The following is a 22,079-nucleotide window of genomic DNA, read 5'->3' as shown; positions in this document are numbered from 1 at the left end:
GATTTTCCGGTTCCGTTTCGTTTTACTACTCCACTAAACTAACCCTACTTTTTTTTTTATAACCCTAGTTTTCCTGCTTCTAAACTCTCTGTTCTCACCATAATCTTGTTCTTAACAGTAAAAAATTTTGGGTTTTTTTCTTTTCTTATTGTACTAACGGTTAAATATCCGATTTTCTTTTGTTGGGTTGTTTTTTGTATTTATGCTGGTGAAGAAATATGGGTGTACTGGAAAAGATTTCGGAAGTATTGTATGACAATGAGGAGAAGACAGTTGAGTTGAGGCAAAAGATTCTGACGTTGATTTTAGAATGGGGGTGTTTTGATAAGGACTTAAAATTGCCTAACAACTGTTTGAAGGAATGTTTCACTGATACTAGGGAGTCGTTAGAGAGGAAAGAGGAGGAGTTGGAGTTGAAGTGGAAAAAGTTGAGTGCGGCGAGGAGAGGGTTTGCTGAGACTGTGAAGTTAAGGGAGGAGAAGTTGAATGATCAGGAGAAGATGGTGGAGAGATTATGGGAGGAGGTTGAGTTTGAGAGGAAACAAATTGGGGATGTGGAGGAGAAGTTAATGGGGATTCATGCGAAAGAGAAGGAGTTGAACAAGATTCAGATTTGGATTCGCAATGAAACACAAGCTCTTGAGTTGAAAGATCAAGAATTGGCTGAAAAGATGGAGGAGTTTCAAAAGTTGCAGAGCATGAAGAAGGAATATGACGTTAAGGTAATGGGGTTGGAATCTATAAAGAATGAACTTAGGGCGATCGAGAATAACTTGGATAATGTGAAAAAAGAACTAAAGGAGAATGAAAGTAACTTGGAATCTGTGAAGAAGGATGTTATTTTCCAGGAAAGTAAGTTGGATAATGCAAAGAAAGAACTAAGGGTGACTGAAAATAACTTGGATTATGTGAAAAAAGAACTAAAGGAGAATGAAAATAACTTGGAATCTTTGAAGAAGGATATCACCTTCCAGGAAGGTAAGTTGGATAGTATGACGAAAGAATTAAGAGCAAAGGAAAGTAAATTGGAGGTTTTGAAGAAAGAAATTAGAGAAAAGGAAAATAACTTGGAATTTGTGAACAAGGCACTTGTTGTTAAGGGAAACAGGTTGGATGGTGTGAAGAAAGTATTAAGCGTGAAGGAAGGTAACTTAGATTATTTGGAGAAGGAACTTAGAGAAAAGGATAAGAAAATGGATTATCTGAAAAAAGAACTAAAGGAGAATGAAAATAACTTGGAATCTGTGAAGAAGGATCTCACTGTTAAGGAAAGTAAGTTGGATAGTGTGAAGAAAGAAATTGGAGTAGAGGAAAGTAAACTGGAGATATTGAAGAAAGAAGTTACAGAAAAGGAAAATAACTTGGAAGCTGTGAACAAGGCACTTGCTGTTAAGGAAAACAGGTTGGATGGTGTGAAGAAAGTATTAACACTGAAGGAAGGTAGCTTAAATTGTGTGGAGAAGGAACTTCGAGAAAATAAAAAAACAATGGATTATGTGAAAAAGGAACTAAGGGAGAAAGAAACCAACTTGAATTCTATGAAGAAGGAACTTGCTGTTATAGAAAATATGTTGGATGGTATGAAGAAAGAACTGACATTGGAGGGAAGTAACTTAGATGTTGTGGTGAAGGAACTTAGAGAAAAGGAAAAAAAAATGGACTATGTGAACAAGGAACTATGGGAGAAGAAAACTAACTTGGATTCTATGAAGAAGGAAATTGCTGTTTTGGAAAACATGTCGGATAGTATGAAGAAAGAACTGACGTTGAAGGAAACTAACTTAGATGTTGTGAGGAAGGAACTTAAAGAAAGGGTAAAAAACTTGAATTTTGTCGAAACGGAGCTGAGGGAGAAGGTGAACGAATCGGAGTCGGTGAAAAACGAATTCAAAGCTGAAGCGGATAACTTGAATGCTCGTAGAAAGCAAGTTGAATCTAATGAGGAGATCTCGTCCTCAATGAAGAAGGAACTCGAACACAAGGAGAAATTTCTGGGTGCAATGAAGAAGAAACTTGAACTCCAGGAGGAACACTTGAAGTCATTCAGTGAGAGACTCCATTTAAGGGAGATAGAGCTTGATTCTACTCAAGAAGCATATGAGCAGCGTGTTGAAGTGCTTAATTCAAAGGAGAAGAAGCTAAATTCAGCAGAGGAATTTACGAAAAAAAGCTATGAGGGGTTTCAATCTGAAAAGAGACGATTCCTTGTAGAGCAAGGACTTTTTGAGCAACGCATGAAAGATGTTATACTTAGAGAGGAGAGGATTAAGGATAGATTAGAGGAGCTTGAATCAAGAGAGAAACATTTTGAGGATCAGTGTAGAGAGCTCAGAGAGAAGGAGAAACAGTTGAATGGTATTCCTAATGTGCACTTAAAGACACAAGCTACTGAAGATGTAACAGTGGACAGGGTCTATACTATTGTAGGTAGTTCTGCTGTTACAAGATTTGCTGTGATAATGGATGGGAAGAGCTTACAGATATTCTTAAATGAGCATGAGAAGGAGCTGGATTTGATGTCTGATGACGTTTTTGAGGCTCTGCAGATGTCTCCTGACCCTGCAAAATTGGTGCTTGATGCAATGGAAGGGTTCTATCCTCCCCATTTGAGAAAAGGAGAAACAGAGTTTGAGGGTAGTGTTGCCCGACGAAGCTGCATTCTTCTGTTAGAGCAGTTAATTAGGGTTTCACCAGAGATTCAAGGTTCAACAAGGGAAACAGCAAGATGCATTGCAAGGGATTGGAAGGTTAAAATAAAGGCGACAGAAGGGAACCAAGATGAGATCTTGGTTTTCTTGTATCTTTTGACTGCGTACAATTTGGTTTCTTTCTTTGATGCTGATGAACTTGTGATCCTGCTGGAGATTGTTGCTAAGCATGACAAATTTGCAGAATTGTGTCGTTCTCTTGGTATGAAGCAGAATTTACCTTGTAAGTATATTATTATTTTTTTTGTGTGGATAAACTAAAGGTAAAAGATACTATTAACAAACATCCATCTCCCACTGCAAAAACACATCATAAATGATTCCTGTTGTAGTTTGCTATTATTGTTCCAGGCTCCAACACAGTACGATGCTGAATTTACTTCAGTGCTCCTGTGACATTACTCAGCATGCTTTGATAATTTCCTTCCTTGTTCATTGCCATATCTCCTAGCCATTTCATTAGGAAACCTTTTTTTTTTGACAAAAGTAAAGAGTTCTATTGGAATCAAATCAGCACAAAGATTGTGCTTATGAAAAGATATACAATTCGTGCGTTCTTCTGATCAGGTTGATAGTGTCATCTGCATCTTGTACAACGACCTGATTACACACAAAAATTCAGAAACAAACAGATCTATTCCTAGAGGCTAATTACATTTTCATTTTGCATAAGGAGATTTTTATTATTTGTTGCTAAAATCTGATAATATCCCTCCATGCTCCTTTGGTGGCATAACCCTTCTCATTTCACTATTCTCTTCCCTAAAATTTCTTCTGATTTGTCCAATTGCTTAAGAACTTCACTAAGAGTTGGAAATTCTATCTAAGACACTTAATAAGTTGGACCTTGATTGGACCAAGTTGACTGTCTAGTGGGAGATCATGTTGCAACAGTAAGAAATTTTAGATTATTTAACATAACACTCCATTTATCTGGAGCTATTCAATTCTCCAACCTTACCAGCCCTTGACATATGAACAAGAGACTCGGCATTAAGGCGAGCCACCCGGTGGTGTGGTACGTAGTGGGTCAATAGTTTGTTTTCTCACAAGCTAGAAGTGAGATGTCTTTCTGGACAGTTGAAAGTTTTGACTCGTAACTGAGATTTTTTTCCTTAAATATTTTAAGTTCTTTGGCCTCTGGTGTACTAGAATCTTGTTACATGTGCACATGGTTATCTTATTATAAATTGTAGTTGAGAAAATCACTACCCTAGATTTCTTTGGGAAGATGGTTTCAAACTAAAGCAACCTACTCATTATGTTTTCAGGTTTTGTCCAGAATCTTCTAACCAAGCAGCAACACCTTGAAGCTATTAGATATGCTTATGCTTTTGAACTAGTGGACCATTTCCCGCCCACAGCCATTCTGAAAGATTACTTGGAACGTGTTGAACGTAATTATGTGAGTGTCTTGGAGAAAGAGACCTGCTCCGCTGAAGAAAAGGTACCATGCCACTTATGTTGCCAATATATTAACCTCCTCCTTTAAGATCAAAGAGTCGTTTAAAAAAAATTCTATTTAATTCTTTGTCAATAGATTGAAGCCATTGAACGAATGGTTGCTTCTGTTAGAGCTGTTATCAGATGTATTCTGGATTACAAACTTCAGTCTCAATATCCGGTAGAACAACTTGAAGAGATGATAGAATTTCTTACAAGGCAGAAGGAAGATCAAGCTGCATTATCCCTCATTTGTGAGGCTAAAAGGCCAGAGCAAGCTAATGTGGATCAGATGGGATCTACTAATCCATCTATTCCCACAGGCACCAAGGCCCTCAACTCTCTATCAGTCTCTGCTAAAGCCTGCGCTTGCACTTTCGATCATTCCAATACTATGGCAATTATCCTTATGAACATGAGTGGAAAGAATTTACAGAATTTTTTAAACAAGCATTCTAAGGAGCACAAGTTGTTGCGCAGTGAAGTCTTTAGTGCTCTTCAAATGTCACTGGACTCAGATATGCTTGTGTTGGAAGCACTGGGAGGGTTTTATCCTCCCAACCACCAGAGAGAAGAGATTGGATTACATCGTAATATTATCAGGCAGAGTTGCATCCTTTTATTAGAACAATTGATGGAACTTTCACGGGAGATTATACCAGAGGCTAAATTAAAAGCAAGCAAGCTTGCATTTGCCTGGAAAGCAAAGATGATGGCTGAAATGGAAAACCATTTGACAATCTTGGGTTTTCTGCTTCTTGTAGGTTGCTATAGATTGTCCTCTGCCTTCGATAAAGATGAACTTGAGAGTTTGTATCACAAGGTAGCACATCATGTGAATACATCTAAAATTTGTCACGTCCTTGGTATTTCAGATAATACTTCAAGTAAGTAATTAGATCTACGAATTTTTTATATGGTATTGTCAAATTTTCTCCTAGATTTTGTGTTATTTTTGCCTTTTCAGGAACTGATGATTTTCCTTCCGTAGAAAAATCCAAGAGACATCAGGCTCAAGGCTGTACAGATGAATCTATTTGCGACAACATGGATATAAATGGCGAAGGACACGATGTAATCTGCCATTGTGCTTCAAGTTCACATTGTACATCAGATCCTGCTTTGCTTGTATTGGATGCTTTCCTGAGCTGTCATCCCACAAAAATAGTGAGGTGTGAAAACTTCCCATCAGTTATGAGGGCTTTCTCTGATCTGTTGGACCAACTGAGAGGAGTTTCTCCAGAAATTGAACTTCATGTTAAAAAGGAAGCTTTTGTGTTTGCATCTGACTGGTATTCTACATTGATCGGGTCCGAAGTAAATCCTACCGAGGTCGTGGCTTTTTTGCAGCTTTTAGCTATTTATAAAATAACAGATTCTTTCCATCCAGATGGACTTTTAGGTCTCCTGGAGAAAGTTCAGCCAACCAAAAGGGTTGTTTCTTTGGTCAAAATCCTTGGGCTGACAGATGAGATCCAATGTATGTTTCTCTCTCTTCTATTGTTTGTTTCACTTTGAAATGTGCCCGTGTACACTCAAAATCACCTCCCAATATGAATGACATGCTGCACTGCCTCTGGTCATATGCAGTCACAAATTTCATATTATGTATACTATAATAAAGGATAATCTGATCAGACATGCTAGGACCAGCATTCATTTTGTATGATGATTTTTTTCCATTGAAGTTGGTTTAACTTTGTCCAAGGAACGTGGAATTTCTCCTGGGTGGCTGATGTCTTGGCAATCTATAGGTCTATGTTATTTACCAAAATAACCCCATCTATGTGGGCTTTCTCACATTGTCAGTTTATAAAGGAGGAGAATTGCGGCATGTCAATTTTTACTGTAAAACTAAACAACTAATTGATTTATGATGAATCAGTAGTCATTGAAGGATGAACAGCACTAGAAATGATCACATTTTACCAAAAGTGGAAGTAGTAAACGTTGGATAAATAAGAGAAGCTCGCTTGAGATGATTTAGTCTTGTCCTGATGTACGCCTTGAACTGTATCAGTGCAGGTGTGCTTGAAAGGAGAAGTTATCTAGAAAGGTGTACAATCTCTTCGGATCCATCTAGACTTGGGGGAGAACATAGTATAATGAAAGGAAAAGATCCATTTAAGCAATACCAATTAGGTGGGATTTTTTTGGATAACCTCCTTAGTTGGGAATTGGGATAAGGCTTAATTTTTTCATTACACTTGCTTTAGGTCCAATATTAGAAGATTATCTTGTGTTAGGATTTGTATGTCGGTAGAAGAGATAGAGAACTTGTACTGTTAAATAACTTCAATTATTAAATATTAGTTGGAGACGGGATTAAATAGAATGACATGGATAGTGAGGAGTTGTGGTCTCAATTTTCAGAATAAAGTTGGTGATAATCGTGGAGCTGATAAACCTTTGTTTACGTTTCTTTTATTCTTTGATTTATTTTTTTCCAGATCTTTTGATGCCAATATAACTAGAAAATGCATTCAGTTCAGTTATTATGAGGGTGTGCGTTGGTGTTTAAAAACATCAGCATTGGCTAAAAATTTTGTTCCTTCTAACGTACAATTTCTATAGCTTTTATTCCCTATATTGTAACAAAAATTTCAGTTGTTTACTGTAGCTGACATTTTCTTTTGTCCGTTTTACTGGTAACTTCAGTCTACAGGCAACATTTTTACAGTACTGTCCCTTCGTTTCTCTGAAGATAACCAAAGACTGAACCACCTTTGGATTTATCTGACTGATCTTTTCTTTCCCCTTCTTTTTTTGTTCTTTTTTGAGTTGCAGGCTTGGTCCAAAATCTTAGAAATAAAAAGCAGTGGCTGGTGGCATTTAATTATGTCTATGCATTTGAGCTTGTTAACTTGGTTTCACCAGTGTTGCTCCTGAAGGATTATGTAAGTCACTCAAAACAGATTGCCAAGCGAATACTTCATACTGGAAATAGTTCTTATCAAGCCCAAGTATGTAGTCTTCTCTTCCATTTTAGCAAATAGCATCATGAATTGATCACTTCTTCTGAAGTCCAAAATCAATTTTAATCTATCTTTTTTTCGCAGATCAAGGCTATGAACTGTGAAATATATGCACTAAGAAATGCAGTTAGACATATTGTGGATCGTGATCTTCAATCGGAATATTCACCTTTCTGTCTTGAACGACAGATCGAAAGACTTCAATATCAGATGTCAAACTTGAGGCAATCAAACTCAAATTGGGACTTAACTGCTAAGTTCCAACAAGATGAACCAAATAACGGAACTTGCGAATCTGCTCCATTTGCTCAAGTGCGAAAAGAGTTCACAAGGAAACGCTCTGCCCCAGCTGGCGAAACTTATGCTATCTACAGGGCTCAACAAACACAGTATTTTAAGCGCCCTTGTCATTTATCCATGAGGAGATGAGCTGTATCAAGTGTTATATTGACAAACTTTCACAGCTATGTTCTGTACAATCATTGTGGGTGTGCTTTGTGGAGGAACATTTGAAGGGCTAAGAAGAGTTCAATGATAACATTTTGAGGCTTACTTTTCCAATTATTTACATGATTTCTTTGCCAGCAGGAGGTAAACAATTCAATGATTCCGAAGGCTATCAGAACCTGACTAAATTTCTTCACAAACAATGCACATAAAAGGACTACCATGATATTGAAGGCGAGGTGGTTGTGGTGGTATATGTGTAAGGTCACGGGTGAAGGAAGACATGGATCATGTTCTTGTACATTGTAGGGTAGTCTCTTGCTTATATGTTTTGGTGTATATATCTCGGGTGATGGCAGGTATTATGAAAGGAATGTCGTTCAACTGGGACCATGGAAGATGGAGGTGAAGATGCAAGGCACATAGAGGTGCTCCACTGGCACTCATATAGGTTGTTTTGAGGTAGAAACCATGAATGTTTTTGAAGGGATTCTGCACTGTTAATAGCCTCTCATCTCTTGTTTCTTTTTTGTTGTTGCACCCATGAGGTTCCTGGTTGTATAGACGATTGGGTGTTGACTTGTATAAAATCATTTTTTTTTTTTTTTTAGATTTTCCACGGTTTTGTATACGTCTTGTGTAATATAGATGTTCTTCTTACTGCACCAGTTCATTCAATAAAAGAATATTCTCCGCCTTTAATACTTGTGTTGTGTGGAAAGAAATATCTGTTGTACATTTTTGCTACTAATTTTCTGTGTGGATATATGATTTGTCCAATTATACTCTCTCGTAGCAAATGATGATGGATGCAATGCCATAATATCATCGATTTTTCGAATGTAGGATTTGCAAAATTATTATTATTATTATTTGATAAAAGGTGCCAAGAATTCACTTATGAGGTGTTTTGGTTCATTTTCTTGGCAAATCCATGTGTTCATTCAGATCTCAATATTTCTTAGATTTGAATCTTGATTATTAGTACGTGAAAATTACTCTTTATTTTCGCATTTACATTTACGTCCATAGTCGTATGTTTTCGATTCAAAACCTTATATATTACAAATATTTTTAAAAAATATTATATTTATAATAATCAACATTTGTTAAGAGACTAGTGGTAAAAGTAATAGTTGACACTTGACAGTTTCTTTCTACATGTCCAAGATTTGGTGGGGAAATTATCATGTATTAATGAAAAATAGCAGGTACACGATAAAATAATTACCCTTTCAGCCATATAGACGCCAAAATTTTAGATTTGCCTAATGTTAACTTGGACGTATACTAACATGTAAAAAAGAGAAAATTTCGTACAACTTCGTGTAATTAGAACTTAGAAGGGATTAATTTGCTAAGTGCCAAAATAAAAACTGGTTTACTCTTTTATTCCTAAACCAAAATGCATTTTTGCTGTTATGACTATGTGATAAAGTAAATTTGTGTGAATTTGAAGGTAAAAATTTATAATTATGATAATTTGTGAAATTTATCGAAAAAAAGATAAAGAGATTTTATTCATCAAACGCCGAAGAAATCTCAAAGGCTTCTTCATTTACCAAATTTCCTCTTCAATATGTAGTGTAGAAACAAATCTCTTGCTTTAAGACAAAGAGATGTCTCTAATTTCTAAAACAAACCATGTAGGCCTTCCAAAATACTAGTATATCAAAATCAGGGGCTAAAGTGCTAAAATGTAAACTCTTCTATGTTTGTATGTTCTTTCTTTTGTTTTTGTCCTATATTAAATATTCCTTGTACTTTTGGGAAGGGTTCACAAACTTGTTATGAATCCCAAAAAGTAACACATGAAATGTTTCAAAACTTTATATTGCCCTTTGGCAAAGGAGTTCTAATGAAATGCTAACCTTCCAAAATATTTCTCAAGACTTCCCCAAATGTTTCAATCAAATATGTACTTAGTTATGTTATAGTGTGGCACTTTGGATTCCTTGTCAAAGTTGGTCATGGTCTACATTTGATCAACTCATTGTCTACTAACAACACATATCTTCAGTTTCAATTTGTTTGGTTTATTTTACCTTAACACAAAATTTAAGAAAAAAATATATTTAAATTTCATGATCTTTTTTTTTTTTTTTTTCATGACAAGGGAAACCCGCAGCCGCTAGCCTTTGGGTACGCACAGGGTAAAACCCCCGCTCCTATGCAATAGCTCGCAAACCACATATGAGAGGTAACCCGCACTAGGCAAACTTGATGCGACGAGCTCGACCCAGAAGGCAAACCCCTTGCTTTCGCTGGCAAGGGGTTTCGAACTTGAAACCTCCAACATGGAAGTCCCAAGCTCAAATCACTGGGCCACCCCGAAGGGTTTAAATTTCATGATCTTAAATTAAAGATATGTCAACAACAACTACATACCCAGTGATAACCCACATGTGGGGTCTGGAGAAGGTATACTGTACAAAGACTTTACCACTACCTCATGAAGGTCAAACTATGTCCAAAAACCCCTCGGCTCAAGTGCAATAACTTTTTTGGTTCTTGAAGCTTTGACTGAATCCAGAATGCGCACTCCAGGGCCCATTCAGGGGTGACACTCCCAACAAGATTTTCTTCTTACCCATGGCTCGAACCCGAGACCTCTAGTTAAAGGGTGGAGCCGTTCCATCACTGCACCACAACCCATATTAGTAAGTGCAACAGATCCAAGTATAAAGAAGAAAATATAACTACTAACAAGAGAAACAATGCGACGCCTACAAGAACAACAAAATAATGCAATTAATTGAAACACAATAAACAACTGACGATGATAGATATAAAAAACAAGAACTACAATGATACGACTAATACAACGACAAATACTAATAACCCTAAAACCCTCGAAAAGCAACACAACCCTCCTCTACCTACTAACCTTCTACCCTAGTACGCATCCTACTTACCCTCCAATTCATGTGGTCAAATCAAAGATATGTGAAATGTACCAAAATGCCCTTTAATCTTATGGTCTAAAACATGGAAAGTTGATACTAAAGAGTTGCTAATAAGGGAAAGACGTCTTTTCGAAACATGCTTAAAAAAGAAAAGTAGGTCAAACAAATTGAATCTCGGGTTCAAGTAGGTCTTTTTAAAGCCCAAAATTTCTTAATGGGCCAAATTGAAAACCCAAAAACTTATGGGCCCCCAATCAAATTTCAATTCAAACAACCCTTTCACTATTGTATCAATGGTAAGGAATAAGAAGAACCCTTGTTGTTCTTTTTGGGAGAATGAAATTTCAGAAGTAGTCAGAGTCTTCCTCTTCCCCAATATCTTCAAATTTTCACTCTCTTTCTCTCTCTATATCTGTGTGTCAACTGAGGTCTTTCTCTCAGACCCTTTTCATATCAAGCGTGTGACTCTAATGGGTAAGCATATTTTCTCATGTTTTTTTTTGTTAGATAAGATATAGTCTGTGTATGTAGTTCTCCTATTATTTTTTTTTTAATTTTTTTTGCTGATTTGGGGTTTTGGATCACATCTGTGTTTAGTTGCTTGAAGCATTTGGACTGTCAGAGTTGACCTTTTTTTTTCTTCTCAATTTGGGGTTTTTACGAATTGCAATTCGCGTAATTGAATTTTTAGGGTTTTGAATGTTTGTTGATCTGTTTTCTGGTGTTTGAATTATGGGGGTTACTTTCAAGTTTCTGATATTTTAGCTAAATAGGTGGTGATAATTGCTTCTCTTTGTTAATTTTGGTTAAATTTGAACTGCTTGGGAGTCGCTCACCGTGAGATAACCTGTTTTGTTCTTATTCCATCACATTTTAACAAACTTGTAGTGGAGTAGTTTCCTTGACTGATACTTAACATGTTCAGAATCATAGGACTGGTTATTCTCAGTAATCAGGATTTTTACAATATAAAGATAGAAATAGACCTACCTCCAAACTTAAGGGACCATTTGAGTTAAAAACTCCTTTTTTATATATTGTTATAGAAGCTAGCCTCCCGTGCGCCCTGAGCGCACGGCTGGCATAAATGTGAGTCCATGTCAGCAGACGTCGCGGCAAGTGGTGGTTGAAACTAAACTCCCTTTGTTGTCAGTAGGCGGTTTGGTCGAGCCAATTTTTACTTGATCAAAACTATGTGTTTTCAGTTTTTTTTTTTTTAAAAAAAAAACTGTTTTCCTTTTTTTTTTGGAACATCCCCTTTTAATCTGAGAGGGACTTTATGAGTTCTAGTATAAGTTACTACCTCGTTTGCATATTTCTTGTTACACCTAAAGTGAAATAACATGGCGATTCATATAAGCTTCTCGTTTTATGTGGTTTTGATATGCCACTTCCGCAAAACCTAGCTGCTCCAAAAGTACATACGTTATAACTGAAGGTAAACTGGTAAAGTTTCTTCTTCAGAGCTGTTGCTATGCAACATATTAATAATCAAAATGCATTTTTCTATATCTGCCTTGAGGATTGCATCGTTTCCTTTTTCGACCTTTTAGTACTCTTGCTTTGTTTTGTGAATGTAATGTCATTGTGTTAATACACTGCTTTTATTTCTGATTGAATGCACACTTTTTGTGATATTGATACAATTTTCCTTCTCTTGTATGTGGTTATAGAATTGGGATGAAGAAGGCAAGTTAGAAACGTATGTTTAACCTGGCTGGTTGATTTATTAAGTGCAATCTGTGATGGACTGCAACAAGGATGAGGCCCTAAGGGCCAAAGAGGTTGCGGAGAAGAAAATGTTGAATAATGACTTTGAAGGGGCTAAAAAGGTTGCAGTGAAAGCAGAACAACTTTACCCTCAACTAGAGAACATATCCCAGTTACTTGCCGTCTGTAATGTTCACTGTTCAGCTCAAAACAACAGAGTAGGATCAGAAAGGGACTGGTACGGGATTCTTCAAATTGATAGGTTGTCTGATGAAGCGACTATCAAGAAACAATATCGGAGACTTGCACTCATGCTTCATCCTGACAAGAATAAGTTGCCTGGAGCAGAGGCAGCTTTCAAGCTAATTGTGGAAGCAAATATGGTTCTCTCAGACCAAGTCAAAAGGTCTTTATACGATAATAAGTACAGAGTTATGTCCGGAGCTGGAGTAGCAAAGCCACCGCCTCATATGGTTAATCAAAATTCATTCCTCAGGAAAACCAACATGCAAAATGGTTTCAATGCTCAGTTCAGTAATCTAAATCACCATAAATATACGCAACCAACTTCATCTGCAATGCAGGAAACGTTCTGGACGCAATGTCCCTCTTGCAAAATTAGGTACCAGTATTACAGTACTTATGTGAACAGTACTCTGCGCTGCCAGAAATGCTCGAAGTCTTTCACTGCATATAATTTAGGTTTTCAAGGTGCTCCTTGTGGACCCAAATGGAGTAAACCTGGAGGTCAGGATGTGCCCCTTAAATCTAATCTCAGCCAGTCGTCAGAGCAGAAAGACCTTCCTAACCAAGGAACTTCGAAAATGACGTCAGGCAGTGCCGGGTTTCCACCCACCCAAATGGGATACCGACCAGGTTGTAGCAGCAGAACAGCAGGGTCTGAACCAGAAAAATGCAGAGGAAAGACTGCTCCAGTGTTTGAGGATGTAAGGACCAAACAAAAAGATGAAAAACATGAAAACCTAAAGAGAGGTATGAGAGAAGGACGTTCAAAGCCAAAGGTGGATCGCAAAAGCAGGAAAAGAGGTCGGAAACAGACAGTTGAGTCGAGTGAGAGCGATGATACTTCAACCAGTGTGGAGACGGAGGATGTGGACATTGATAATGGAAACAATCCACCTGCGGCACAAGGAAATGGAGTTGATGGCTATGGCGCTAGGAGATCTTCAAGGCGTAGGCAGCATATTTCATACAGTGAAGGTGTAAGTGATGATGAGAATGAGATGGCAAGCCCTCTGAAGAAGGCACGGTCTAACCAGTCAGCTGGAGACAGCAAAACTCAGCCGAAAGAAGCTGTTGGTGGTGATGATCAACATCGAGCCAATTTCACTATTCCGCGCAGTAATTCTGTGGAAAGATTAAATCAAAATGGAGCAGGCCTTCCTGAAGGAGATGTGCAAAACAACAATTCCAAGTTTGAGACAGCTAAGGACCAGTCTTCTAGACCGCCCTCAGGTGGCGCAAAAAAAGTTGAACTTATTGTGGATTCTGATTCAGAACCAGATACAGTTCCTGATAGTAATATTCCAGAGATGTATGATTATCCTGATCCTGAATTTAGTGATTTTGACAAGCTTAAAGAACAAAATTGCTTTGCACCTGATCAGGTCTGGGCTTGCTATGATACAGCTGATGGCATGCCAAGATTCTATGCCCACATTAGGAAGGTACACAGTCCTGAATTTAAGGTGATGTTCTGTTGGCTTGAGGCTTCCCCTGAAGATCAAAGAGGCAGAGCTTGGGTCAGCGCAGAGTTGCCTGTTGGCTGTGGGAAATTTAGACTTGGGAGTACTGAATCCACTTCTGATCGACTTACATTTTCTCATCAAGTGCAGTGCGAAATGGTCAAGAGGGGTCTGTACATTGTATATCCTAGGAAAGGGGAAACATGGGCCCTTTTCAAAGATTGGGATATTGGTTGGGGCTCTGATCCAGATAATCATAGGAAGTACAAGTATGAAATTGTGGAGATCCTGTCTGATTATGTTGCGGATGAGGGTGTCCAAGTTGGTTACTTGGATAAAGTGACCAGATTTGTTAGCCTTTTCCAGCGATCAAGGCTGACTGAAGTTGGTACATTCTATGTAAAGCCAAATGAACTTTTCAAGTTCTCTCATCGAATTCCTTCTTTCAAAATGACTGGAACTGAACGAGATGGTGTACCTGTGGGATCCTTTGAACTTGATCCTGCTTCTTTACCCCTCAACCCAGATGATATTTGGTACCCTGAAAAGGTTATGGAACGCAGTAAGGGTGCAAATTCTGAACCTGTTGAAAATGTTTCACCTGCAGTTTCATCTGGAACTAGAGATAAGTCTAGAATGTCTGAGAATGTGACGATATCTCTGAAGTCTGTGGAGTTGAAAAGCAGTCATGCTGCTAATGGAGAATCTGCTAAGGTTCGAAGATCTCCTAGAGGAGTGAACCTATCCGAGGAAAAACAAAGTAAGATGAGCTCTCATTCTGCCAATGACGGTTCTTCCACTTATTTTGATGATATTTGTGTTAAAAGAGACCGTCACTCAAGTCCCAGCATACCAAGTCATGACACTGATGAAGAGTTGCATTCATGCACGAAGAGCTTTGATATCAGCAACTCTTCTGGAAGCTCCAAGAATCCAATAACTTTTCCCGATGATAAAGGTTCTGAAGAAGCTTTTTGTGATTTTAGGAGGGATATATCCCCGGGGAAGTTTCAAGTAGATCAGGTATGGGCTCTTTGTGGTCGAAATAGTATGCCAAGGACTTATGCTCAGATTAAGAAGATTGTTCCTACCCCATTCAAATTGCATGCAGTCCTACTTGAGGCGTGTGCAGGACCTAAAAATGCTCAGGTTGTTTGTGGAACATTCAAAGTCCAGAGTGAAAAGCGTCAAGTCTATGCTCCTAGTTCATTCTCCCATGTGGTGAAAGCAGTATCTATTAATAGGAACAGATTTGAGATCTATCCAAGAGAAGGCGATATCTGGGCACTCTACAAGAACTGGAAAAAATTAAGTTTGCATCCAGACACGTCTGCGTATGAGATAGTGGAGGTCATTGAGAATTCAAAAGACCGGATAAAAGTTTCATCCATGGTGCGTGTGAATGGTTTCAAGTCAGTCTTTAGGTCTCCAAGAATACAAAGATCGAATCCTGCTATTCTAGAAATACCTAAAGATGAGTTTGGGAGATTTTCTCATCAGATTCCTGCATTTCAGTTGACTGGGGAAAAAGGAGGGGTTTTGAGAGGCTGCTGGGAGCTTGATCCTGCTTCAGCACCGTGTTTGCAGTAAAGTGATGCACCAGTTGTAGTGCGATGGGACTCAAGAAATGTGAATTGGTTCTCCTGGATTCAGAGAATCTTGGAAATGAAATCTCCCTCTCTCAGTTGCTCCATTAACACACTGATGGCGTTTTGTTCTCATCAGTTTCTTTCTCGATGATTAGATTACCTGTAGATATGACAGATTCTCTCCAGTCTTCTGCGTTACTTCAGTCAAGGGTCTGTTTTGCTAGAATTCAGGACACGCTACAATTTAGGTATCGTTGGCATTTGGCTTGGACACACTTTTAAATGCTGTATGTTTGTTACAACAGCAATTTATATAAATTAGCCCTTTGCTTCAAAGGCTGGTGAATGAACTGTATCGCCAGATAACATGTTAGGAGGATATTAGACAGGCAACATTCTTGTTATTTAAAAGGGTTCTTGGTTTTTGTTTTCTTAGTTGAAAGTTTCAGGTCTTACAGCTATTCCTTTGATACTTTTTGGGATCATTTAACGTTAGCTTTGAATTGTGGATGACTTGGGTGTTTTTAGAAATATTATCATTAAGGTTTAGCTATTTTAAAAAGAAGAATATGTTTAGTAGCCTGTTCTAACTTGTTTTAAAATGTAAGCTAACTAGGAAAAATTGGGTCGGATAAATAAATTACAAAAAAATCATTTTGCCAAAAGTGCTAGCAAGTAGGAACACTTGGTGACATTTGAATTTGATTTTTGGTTTGATTTTAGAGAGAACTCTCTTTGAAAAAGTATCATTAAATCTTAAGATTTTATAAATGCTTTTGTATCAATGAAAACTGATAAATAAACGTGTCTTTAGTTTTTGCTAAATAATTCCAAACACAAGAAAAATGCACAAAAAAAGTAATCTCCAAAACCAAGTTTTTTTTTTTAAAAAAAAAATAACATTTTAAGGCTTGAACTCATGACTTTAAATCTTATTTTTCCAATTCAATGTGTTGAATGAAAGTTATTTCCAGGAATTTTATTTCAATTGATGATTTTTTTCTCTAAATATTTTAATTTTCTATTAGTGGTTTTATTTTTTTTTAATTATTATGATGGATTGAATCCTAAACAAATTTAAATGTGTATTTTAAGTTTTTAAAATAAAAATGAGTACATCATTAAACAGATATCAAATGTATATTTTAAACTAAAATGACTATAGAAGCTATGAGTCTTTTTTGAAAAATAAAATAAAATAAAATGACTAATCAATTACCATAAATTGACTGACGATTCACCTTCTAATTCTTCGAATAAAACCTACTTTGCTTAAAAATTTTACTCTCTCCGGCTTGAAGGTAACTTTCTTCCCTTGCAATATTCTCTACCCACTATTATATAGCACTTGTTAATTTCGATACTAATTTTAGGACAAGTTTATTTATATTTGATTAAGATAAAATAGCGGAATAATTTATGCATTGTTATAGTATTAATTTACTCATATTAATCCCCAATAACTTGTTGCATTGCGATGTAGAAACGAGGTATTATAATGAGTAGTTGTTTGATGATAAACTAGAACCGTAGTACAATGAGATGTTTTGGAAGTGTAACCAAATTGTCTCTCTTGCAAATTTTGTGAGAAAAAAGTTGTTTCAACTTTATTTTGAAAGATTGCTAATTCAAGATTATGGTTGTCTTTTTTGCTAATTTCATGTTTCACAGTAAACTAAAATGTCTAATAATTTCCTGAAATTTTTTGTATTAGGTTTTATCTGTACCAATTTTGAAAAATTCTGATTCTTGTGTGAAGTTTGAAACTTTTTTTTTTTTGTTTTGATAGGGAAGGGTTTCCTTTTGACACCCACTTGGTGGGATTACGCTAGGTATGTTGTTGTATAGTTTATGTTCATAATAATATGACGGGGATCACAGACTATTCTACTATAGAATATGGTAACAAAAAACTTTTTTTTACTTTTGCATATTTATAAATTTTTGAATCCCCTTGGCATAAAAAACATTTTTTTTGAATCTTCTTGTTTAAATTCCTGGCTCCATCATTGGGTGGGTTACCTTTTCTTTTGTTGACTCACATTTAGTTAGAAAAATTTCTTCCTACAACCAATGTTTTATTGACTTGCTGGTTTTCGATTCGTTACTACATTTAGGATTTGGTATTGTTCGAAGATCATGAAGTTTGAGAGTTGAGATGTTCTTAAATGAACATAACATTTTTATTAAGATGCTTGGTTGATTGTCATGCTCACAGTGCCCTTCCTTATAGAGTATTATTTTGCAAATTATATTCAGCCTTTATAAGTATCTCCCTTTAAATTTATTTTATTTTCTTGATCAGGTTTCTTCTATATTTCTAGATTATTATCCTTCTCAAGGTAAAAAAAGGAAGAGTAGTTTGAAGATTGTTACTGTCAAGAGTTTCTGTGGTCTTGTGCACTATGTCCTGATGGGAACTGAAGACAAAACAATGTTTTGTTTCTGTCACTGGGGCTGGAAGAATAAGGTGCTTCCAGATGGATCCACTTCGTATGTGGGAGGTATTACCCGTCAGGTTATTGTGAAGACAGGCATAAAGTATAATGATTTTGTGAATGCAGCTTTTGACCGATTATGCATTGATCCTGCGGATAGGATCTTGCATTTTACTGTGAAGTTTGATAGGTCCCAATTGATACAACTGAGGGATCAAGAAGATGTCAATACTCTGTTACAATTTAATGATAGTTTTGCTCATGTTTATGCATCAAGTTTGGCGGAGGAGCCTAATTCTATGCTGCCATCTGGTGGGCCGAAAGAAATTGAATTTATGGGTGTGTCTGATTTAAAACCAGATACAACTCCTGCAGGTGATGATGAGAATGATTTGGCAAGTCCTCTGAAGAAGGCGCGATTCCTGTCAACCGGAGATAGTAAAGCTCTGAAGAAAACATGGGCTCACCAGTCAGGTGGAGACAGTAAACCTCAGCAGAAAGAAGCTGTTGGTGATGATGCTCAAAAGCAAGCCGGTGTAACTAGGTTGTGCAGTAGTTATGTGGAAACATTAAATCAAGATGGAGTTGGCCTTCCTGAAGGGGAGGTGGAGAACAACAATTCCAAGATTGGGACAGTTAACGAACAGGCTTCTAGACAACCATCAGGTGTATCTGATTCAGAAACAGATTCAACTTCTGATAGTAATCCTCCTGAGGATGATCGTCTTGAACCTGAATTCAGTGATTTTGACAAGCATAGAGCACGAAATTGCTTTGCAACTGACCAGATCTGGGCTTCCTATGAAGCGGATGATGGTATGCCAAGAAGATATGCCCTCATAAAGAATGTATCCAGTCCTGAATTTAAGATAAAGCTCAGATGGCTAGAGCCTAATCCAGAATATCCGAGGGAGCACGCTTGGGTCAGGGGACTCTTGCCTGTTGGCTGTGGGAGATTTAAATGTGGGAGTGTTGATTCTGTTGAATGTAATTCTTCGGATCATCGTCTATTTTCTCATCAAGTGCAGTACATAAAGGGCAAGAAAGGTCCATATCTGGTATATCCTAGGAAAGGGGAAATATGGGCGCTCTTTAAAGATTGGGATATTAGTTGGAGCTCTGATCCAGAGAATCATAGGGAATACAAGTATGAAGTTGTGGAGATTCTTTCTCATTATGAATATGGTGCTGGTCTCCTAGTTGGTTACTTAGATAAAGTGATCGGGTTTGTTAGCGTTTTCCAGTCAACAACTCCAAATGTAGTTGATACATTTTTTATAAAGCCAAAAGATTATTACAAGTTCTCTCATCGAGTTCCTTCTTTCAAAATGACTGGAACTGAAGGAGAGGGTGTACCGGCAGGATCTTTTGAACTTGATTTTTATGCTCTTCCCATTGATCTAGATGATGTTTGGTACCCTGGGAAAGTTGAGGAAGACAGCAGCACTGCAGATTCTGAATCTGTAGAAAACGTTGTATCTGCAGTTCCCCCTGTAACTAGAGATGAATCCAGGACACCTGATAATGCCGCGACATCTCTGGAGTCTGGGAATTTGAAAGGCATTCACACTACTGATGGAGAGTCTTCTATGCTCGTTGACTTGGAATTGAAATTATAGTTTGATGGGACTCAAAAATGAATTGGTTCTCCTGGATTTAGAGAAATTTGGAATTGAAGTTTTGCATTGTCATTTGTCAGTTGGTCCGTTAACACACTGATGGCCTGCTGTCTCATCAGTTACTTGTTTGATAGGGAGGGCAATGTACTAGCACACATGAATCTGGAGTTTTTGGAAATTGTTGTTTATTATGATACCCCTCCCCCTTTTGCTATGGGTTTATACACCCAAGACTTGTCACTGATGGCTCTTCTCCTATGGCACCTTACGTTATTTTGGCCAAACTGAGTCACTTTTGTAGGCTTTAAGAACTTATCTCCCATGGAAATGAACATCTCTGAGAAAAAAACGAACTCAGCGAGCTCTTGTTCTGCCAATGACAGTACTTCCACTGATTTTGACCATAGTTGTGTTAAAAAAACAGTCACTCAAGTCTAACATACCAATATATTTCTTATGTCGAGGTAAAGCTGTCTAGTGGGATGGGATATCTCATCCCGTCCCATTAGCCTAGTGGGATGGGATGGGATGGGCCTAAGAGTTCGTCCCCTCTGTTCCAGACCCCTAAGGTACGTACCCGTCCCGCCCCACTAAAAATATTGTCTGTTTGTATGTTTTTGAATTTGTAATGTTATCAATTTAAATTTGTGTTCATTTACTAATTATGTAGTCTTATATAAAATATTTAAATTAATATGAATTTTAAACAAAAAGAAAATCCAACTAAGGTCCCTACCCGTCCAAGTCCCATCCCCTCAGTGAGATAGGACAGGCAGACGGGCCGAGGGGTTTGTCCTGCTAATCTCGCCTCCCTAAAGTCCCGGACCCCCTTATATCGTCCCAACCTGTCCCGCCTTGTTAGACAACCTTATGTCGAGCTAATAGAGAGTTTCATCATGCTCAAATAACATATCAGTGTAATTTAGAGAGATTGTTTTGTGATAAGACCCTCAACTCAATTCAGTGACTATTATTACAAAATTACGGTTACAAATAATTAATGTAGTAATTTGCTGGTCTAAAATAATTTTATGGCTTGAATATTACAAGAAAAATAAATTTAATGCGAAATTAACTCCAGGATTAGATAGCAATAACTTTTCTTACAGTGGAAAAGATGAAATTTTTTGAAGGGCAGTAGTAGTTGAAGTTCAATCATCTATTAAATGAAGATAAAATGAAATTGAATAGGATTGTTGAAATTCTTAACCCAAATTATCTGGACAAACATCTTCTTAAAGTAAAATTTACTATTTAACATTGAATCAATGCACAACAGATTATACGTTGAAAATCTGAAGAAAAAGATTTAATTCTTCTCCTATATAAGTAGAAAAACTTCACATAAACAAACAGGGGTTTTAGCTGAATAACCTCTTTTAGTTAAAATTTAAAACTATCTGCAGCTTTAGAGAAAAAAAAAAACTTCTACAACTCAAGGTAACATACTTTTCCCTTGCTTTATTCTGCAACTAGTTGAGCTTTATTTTTTGAGTTTAATTTTTTTGATGACCGTGATATTTGGGTCAGCTTTCGGTTACCTTGACTAATTTTATGAGATATCTATCATCTTCCACTAGTAAAAGGTACCAGGTAACCTTGACTAGTATTTTTGTCTCCTCTGGTATTTAAACCTGAGACTTCATTAACCACTAGGCCACACTCTTGGTTGCAACTAGTTGAGCTTTATTTGTAGAAATATTATTATGTTCCTTGCTTCAAGTTTGAAACTTTTTCCTTTGCTGGGTTTTTTGTTTTGATCCTTTTGTATTTGACGAAATTCTGTCGTTTAGTTTGCTAATCTTCTTTACTTTTTTTTCTCTTTACCCCTCGTTAGGAAGTCATACTGCTCTTGTTCTCTTGGTTACTCGAACATACAATCTTGGGATTGGAGGTGGAAGGTGCTCTTGTATGCTAGTCTTGTTTGCTAATTTCATGTTCCATAGAAAAGTGGAACATATAATTCATTACTTCTTTTAGCTAACATACATATAATGCTTTTTCTTCGTACAACCAAAAATTGAAATTTATAGCTTGGCTGGTTTTTGATTCCTATATATCCTGTTTTTAGAATTTGTTTGTTTTCCAAGAACATGTATATATTTATATGTACTTAAACGATAAAAATGCTTGTAATCTGATAACTCCCTTGTTAGAGTGTTTAACATTGATAAGTAACTCCCTTCAAATTTATTTTAATTCTTGATCAGGTTTTAATTTTCGAGATTGTTACCCTTTGAGCCTGTTCATGTGATGGGAGCTGAAAATAAAACACTGTTTTGTTATTGTCATTGGGGCTGGACGGAGAAGGTGCTTCCAGATGGAACAACTTCGTATGTGGGAGGTATTACCCGTCAGGTTACTGTGAAGACAGGCATAAAGTACAATGATTTTTTGAACGCAGTTTTTGACCGATTAGGCATTGTTGATCCTTCAGATAAGATCTTGCAATTTACTGCAAAGTTTTGTAAGTCTAAATTGATAGATCTGAGAGACCAAAAAGATGTCAATGCTCTGTTACAATTTAATGATGGTGCT

General features: G+C 37.0%; 4 protein-coding genes across 5 annotated transcripts in view; 3 read left to right on the top strand and 1 right to left on the bottom strand.

The window, feature by feature from the left end:
* The window catches only part of LOC125846751 (vesicle-associated protein 1-1-like), an 83,057-nt gene that overhangs the window by 40,125 nt on the left and 20,853 nt on the right, over positions 1-22,079 (bottom strand). The window lies entirely within an intron of this gene.
* LOC125846659 (FRIGIDA-like protein 5) lies at positions 55-7,851 on the top strand. 2 transcript variants are annotated; one of them, XM_049526233.1, is made up of 6 exons: positions 55-2,910; positions 3,980-4,155; positions 4,249-5,038; positions 5,143-5,631; positions 6,939-7,114; positions 7,211-7,851. In XM_049526233.1, the coding sequence occupies exons 1-6, from the start codon at positions 219-221 to the stop codon at positions 7,553-7,555; spliced, it is 4,668 nt and encodes a 1,555-aa protein (XP_049382190.1). In that variant the 5' UTR covers positions 55-218; the 3' UTR covers positions 7,556-7,851. The 2 variants fall into 2 exon arrangements, with proteins under 2 accessions (XP_049382190.1, XP_049382182.1); XM_049526225.1 differs by having other exon boundaries at positions 55-2,931.
* On the top strand, positions 10,794-15,917 carry LOC125846677 (uncharacterized). The gene is made up of 2 exons (XM_049526244.1): positions 10,794-10,953; positions 12,153-15,917. The coding sequence occupies exon 2, from the start codon at positions 12,225-12,227 to the stop codon at positions 15,483-15,485; it is 3,261 nt and encodes a 1,086-aa protein (XP_049382201.1). The 5' UTR covers positions 10,794-10,953; positions 12,153-12,224; the 3' UTR covers positions 15,486-15,917.
* On the top strand, positions 18,099-19,824 carry LOC125846738 (uncharacterized). Its single transcript, XM_049526330.1, has one exon. The coding sequence runs from the start codon at positions 18,222-18,224 to the stop codon at positions 19,539-19,541; it is 1,320 nt and encodes a 439-aa protein (XP_049382287.1). The 5' UTR covers positions 18,099-18,221; the 3' UTR covers positions 19,542-19,824.

The sequence above is a fragment of the Solanum stenotomum genome, chromosome 1 (assembly GCF_019186545.1).
Source record: "Solanum stenotomum isolate F172 chromosome 1, ASM1918654v1, whole genome shotgun sequence".
NCBI lineage: Eukaryota > Viridiplantae > Streptophyta > Magnoliopsida > Solanales > Solanaceae > Solanum > Solanum stenotomum.
This window is presented reverse-complemented; position numbering and strand designations above follow the sequence as displayed.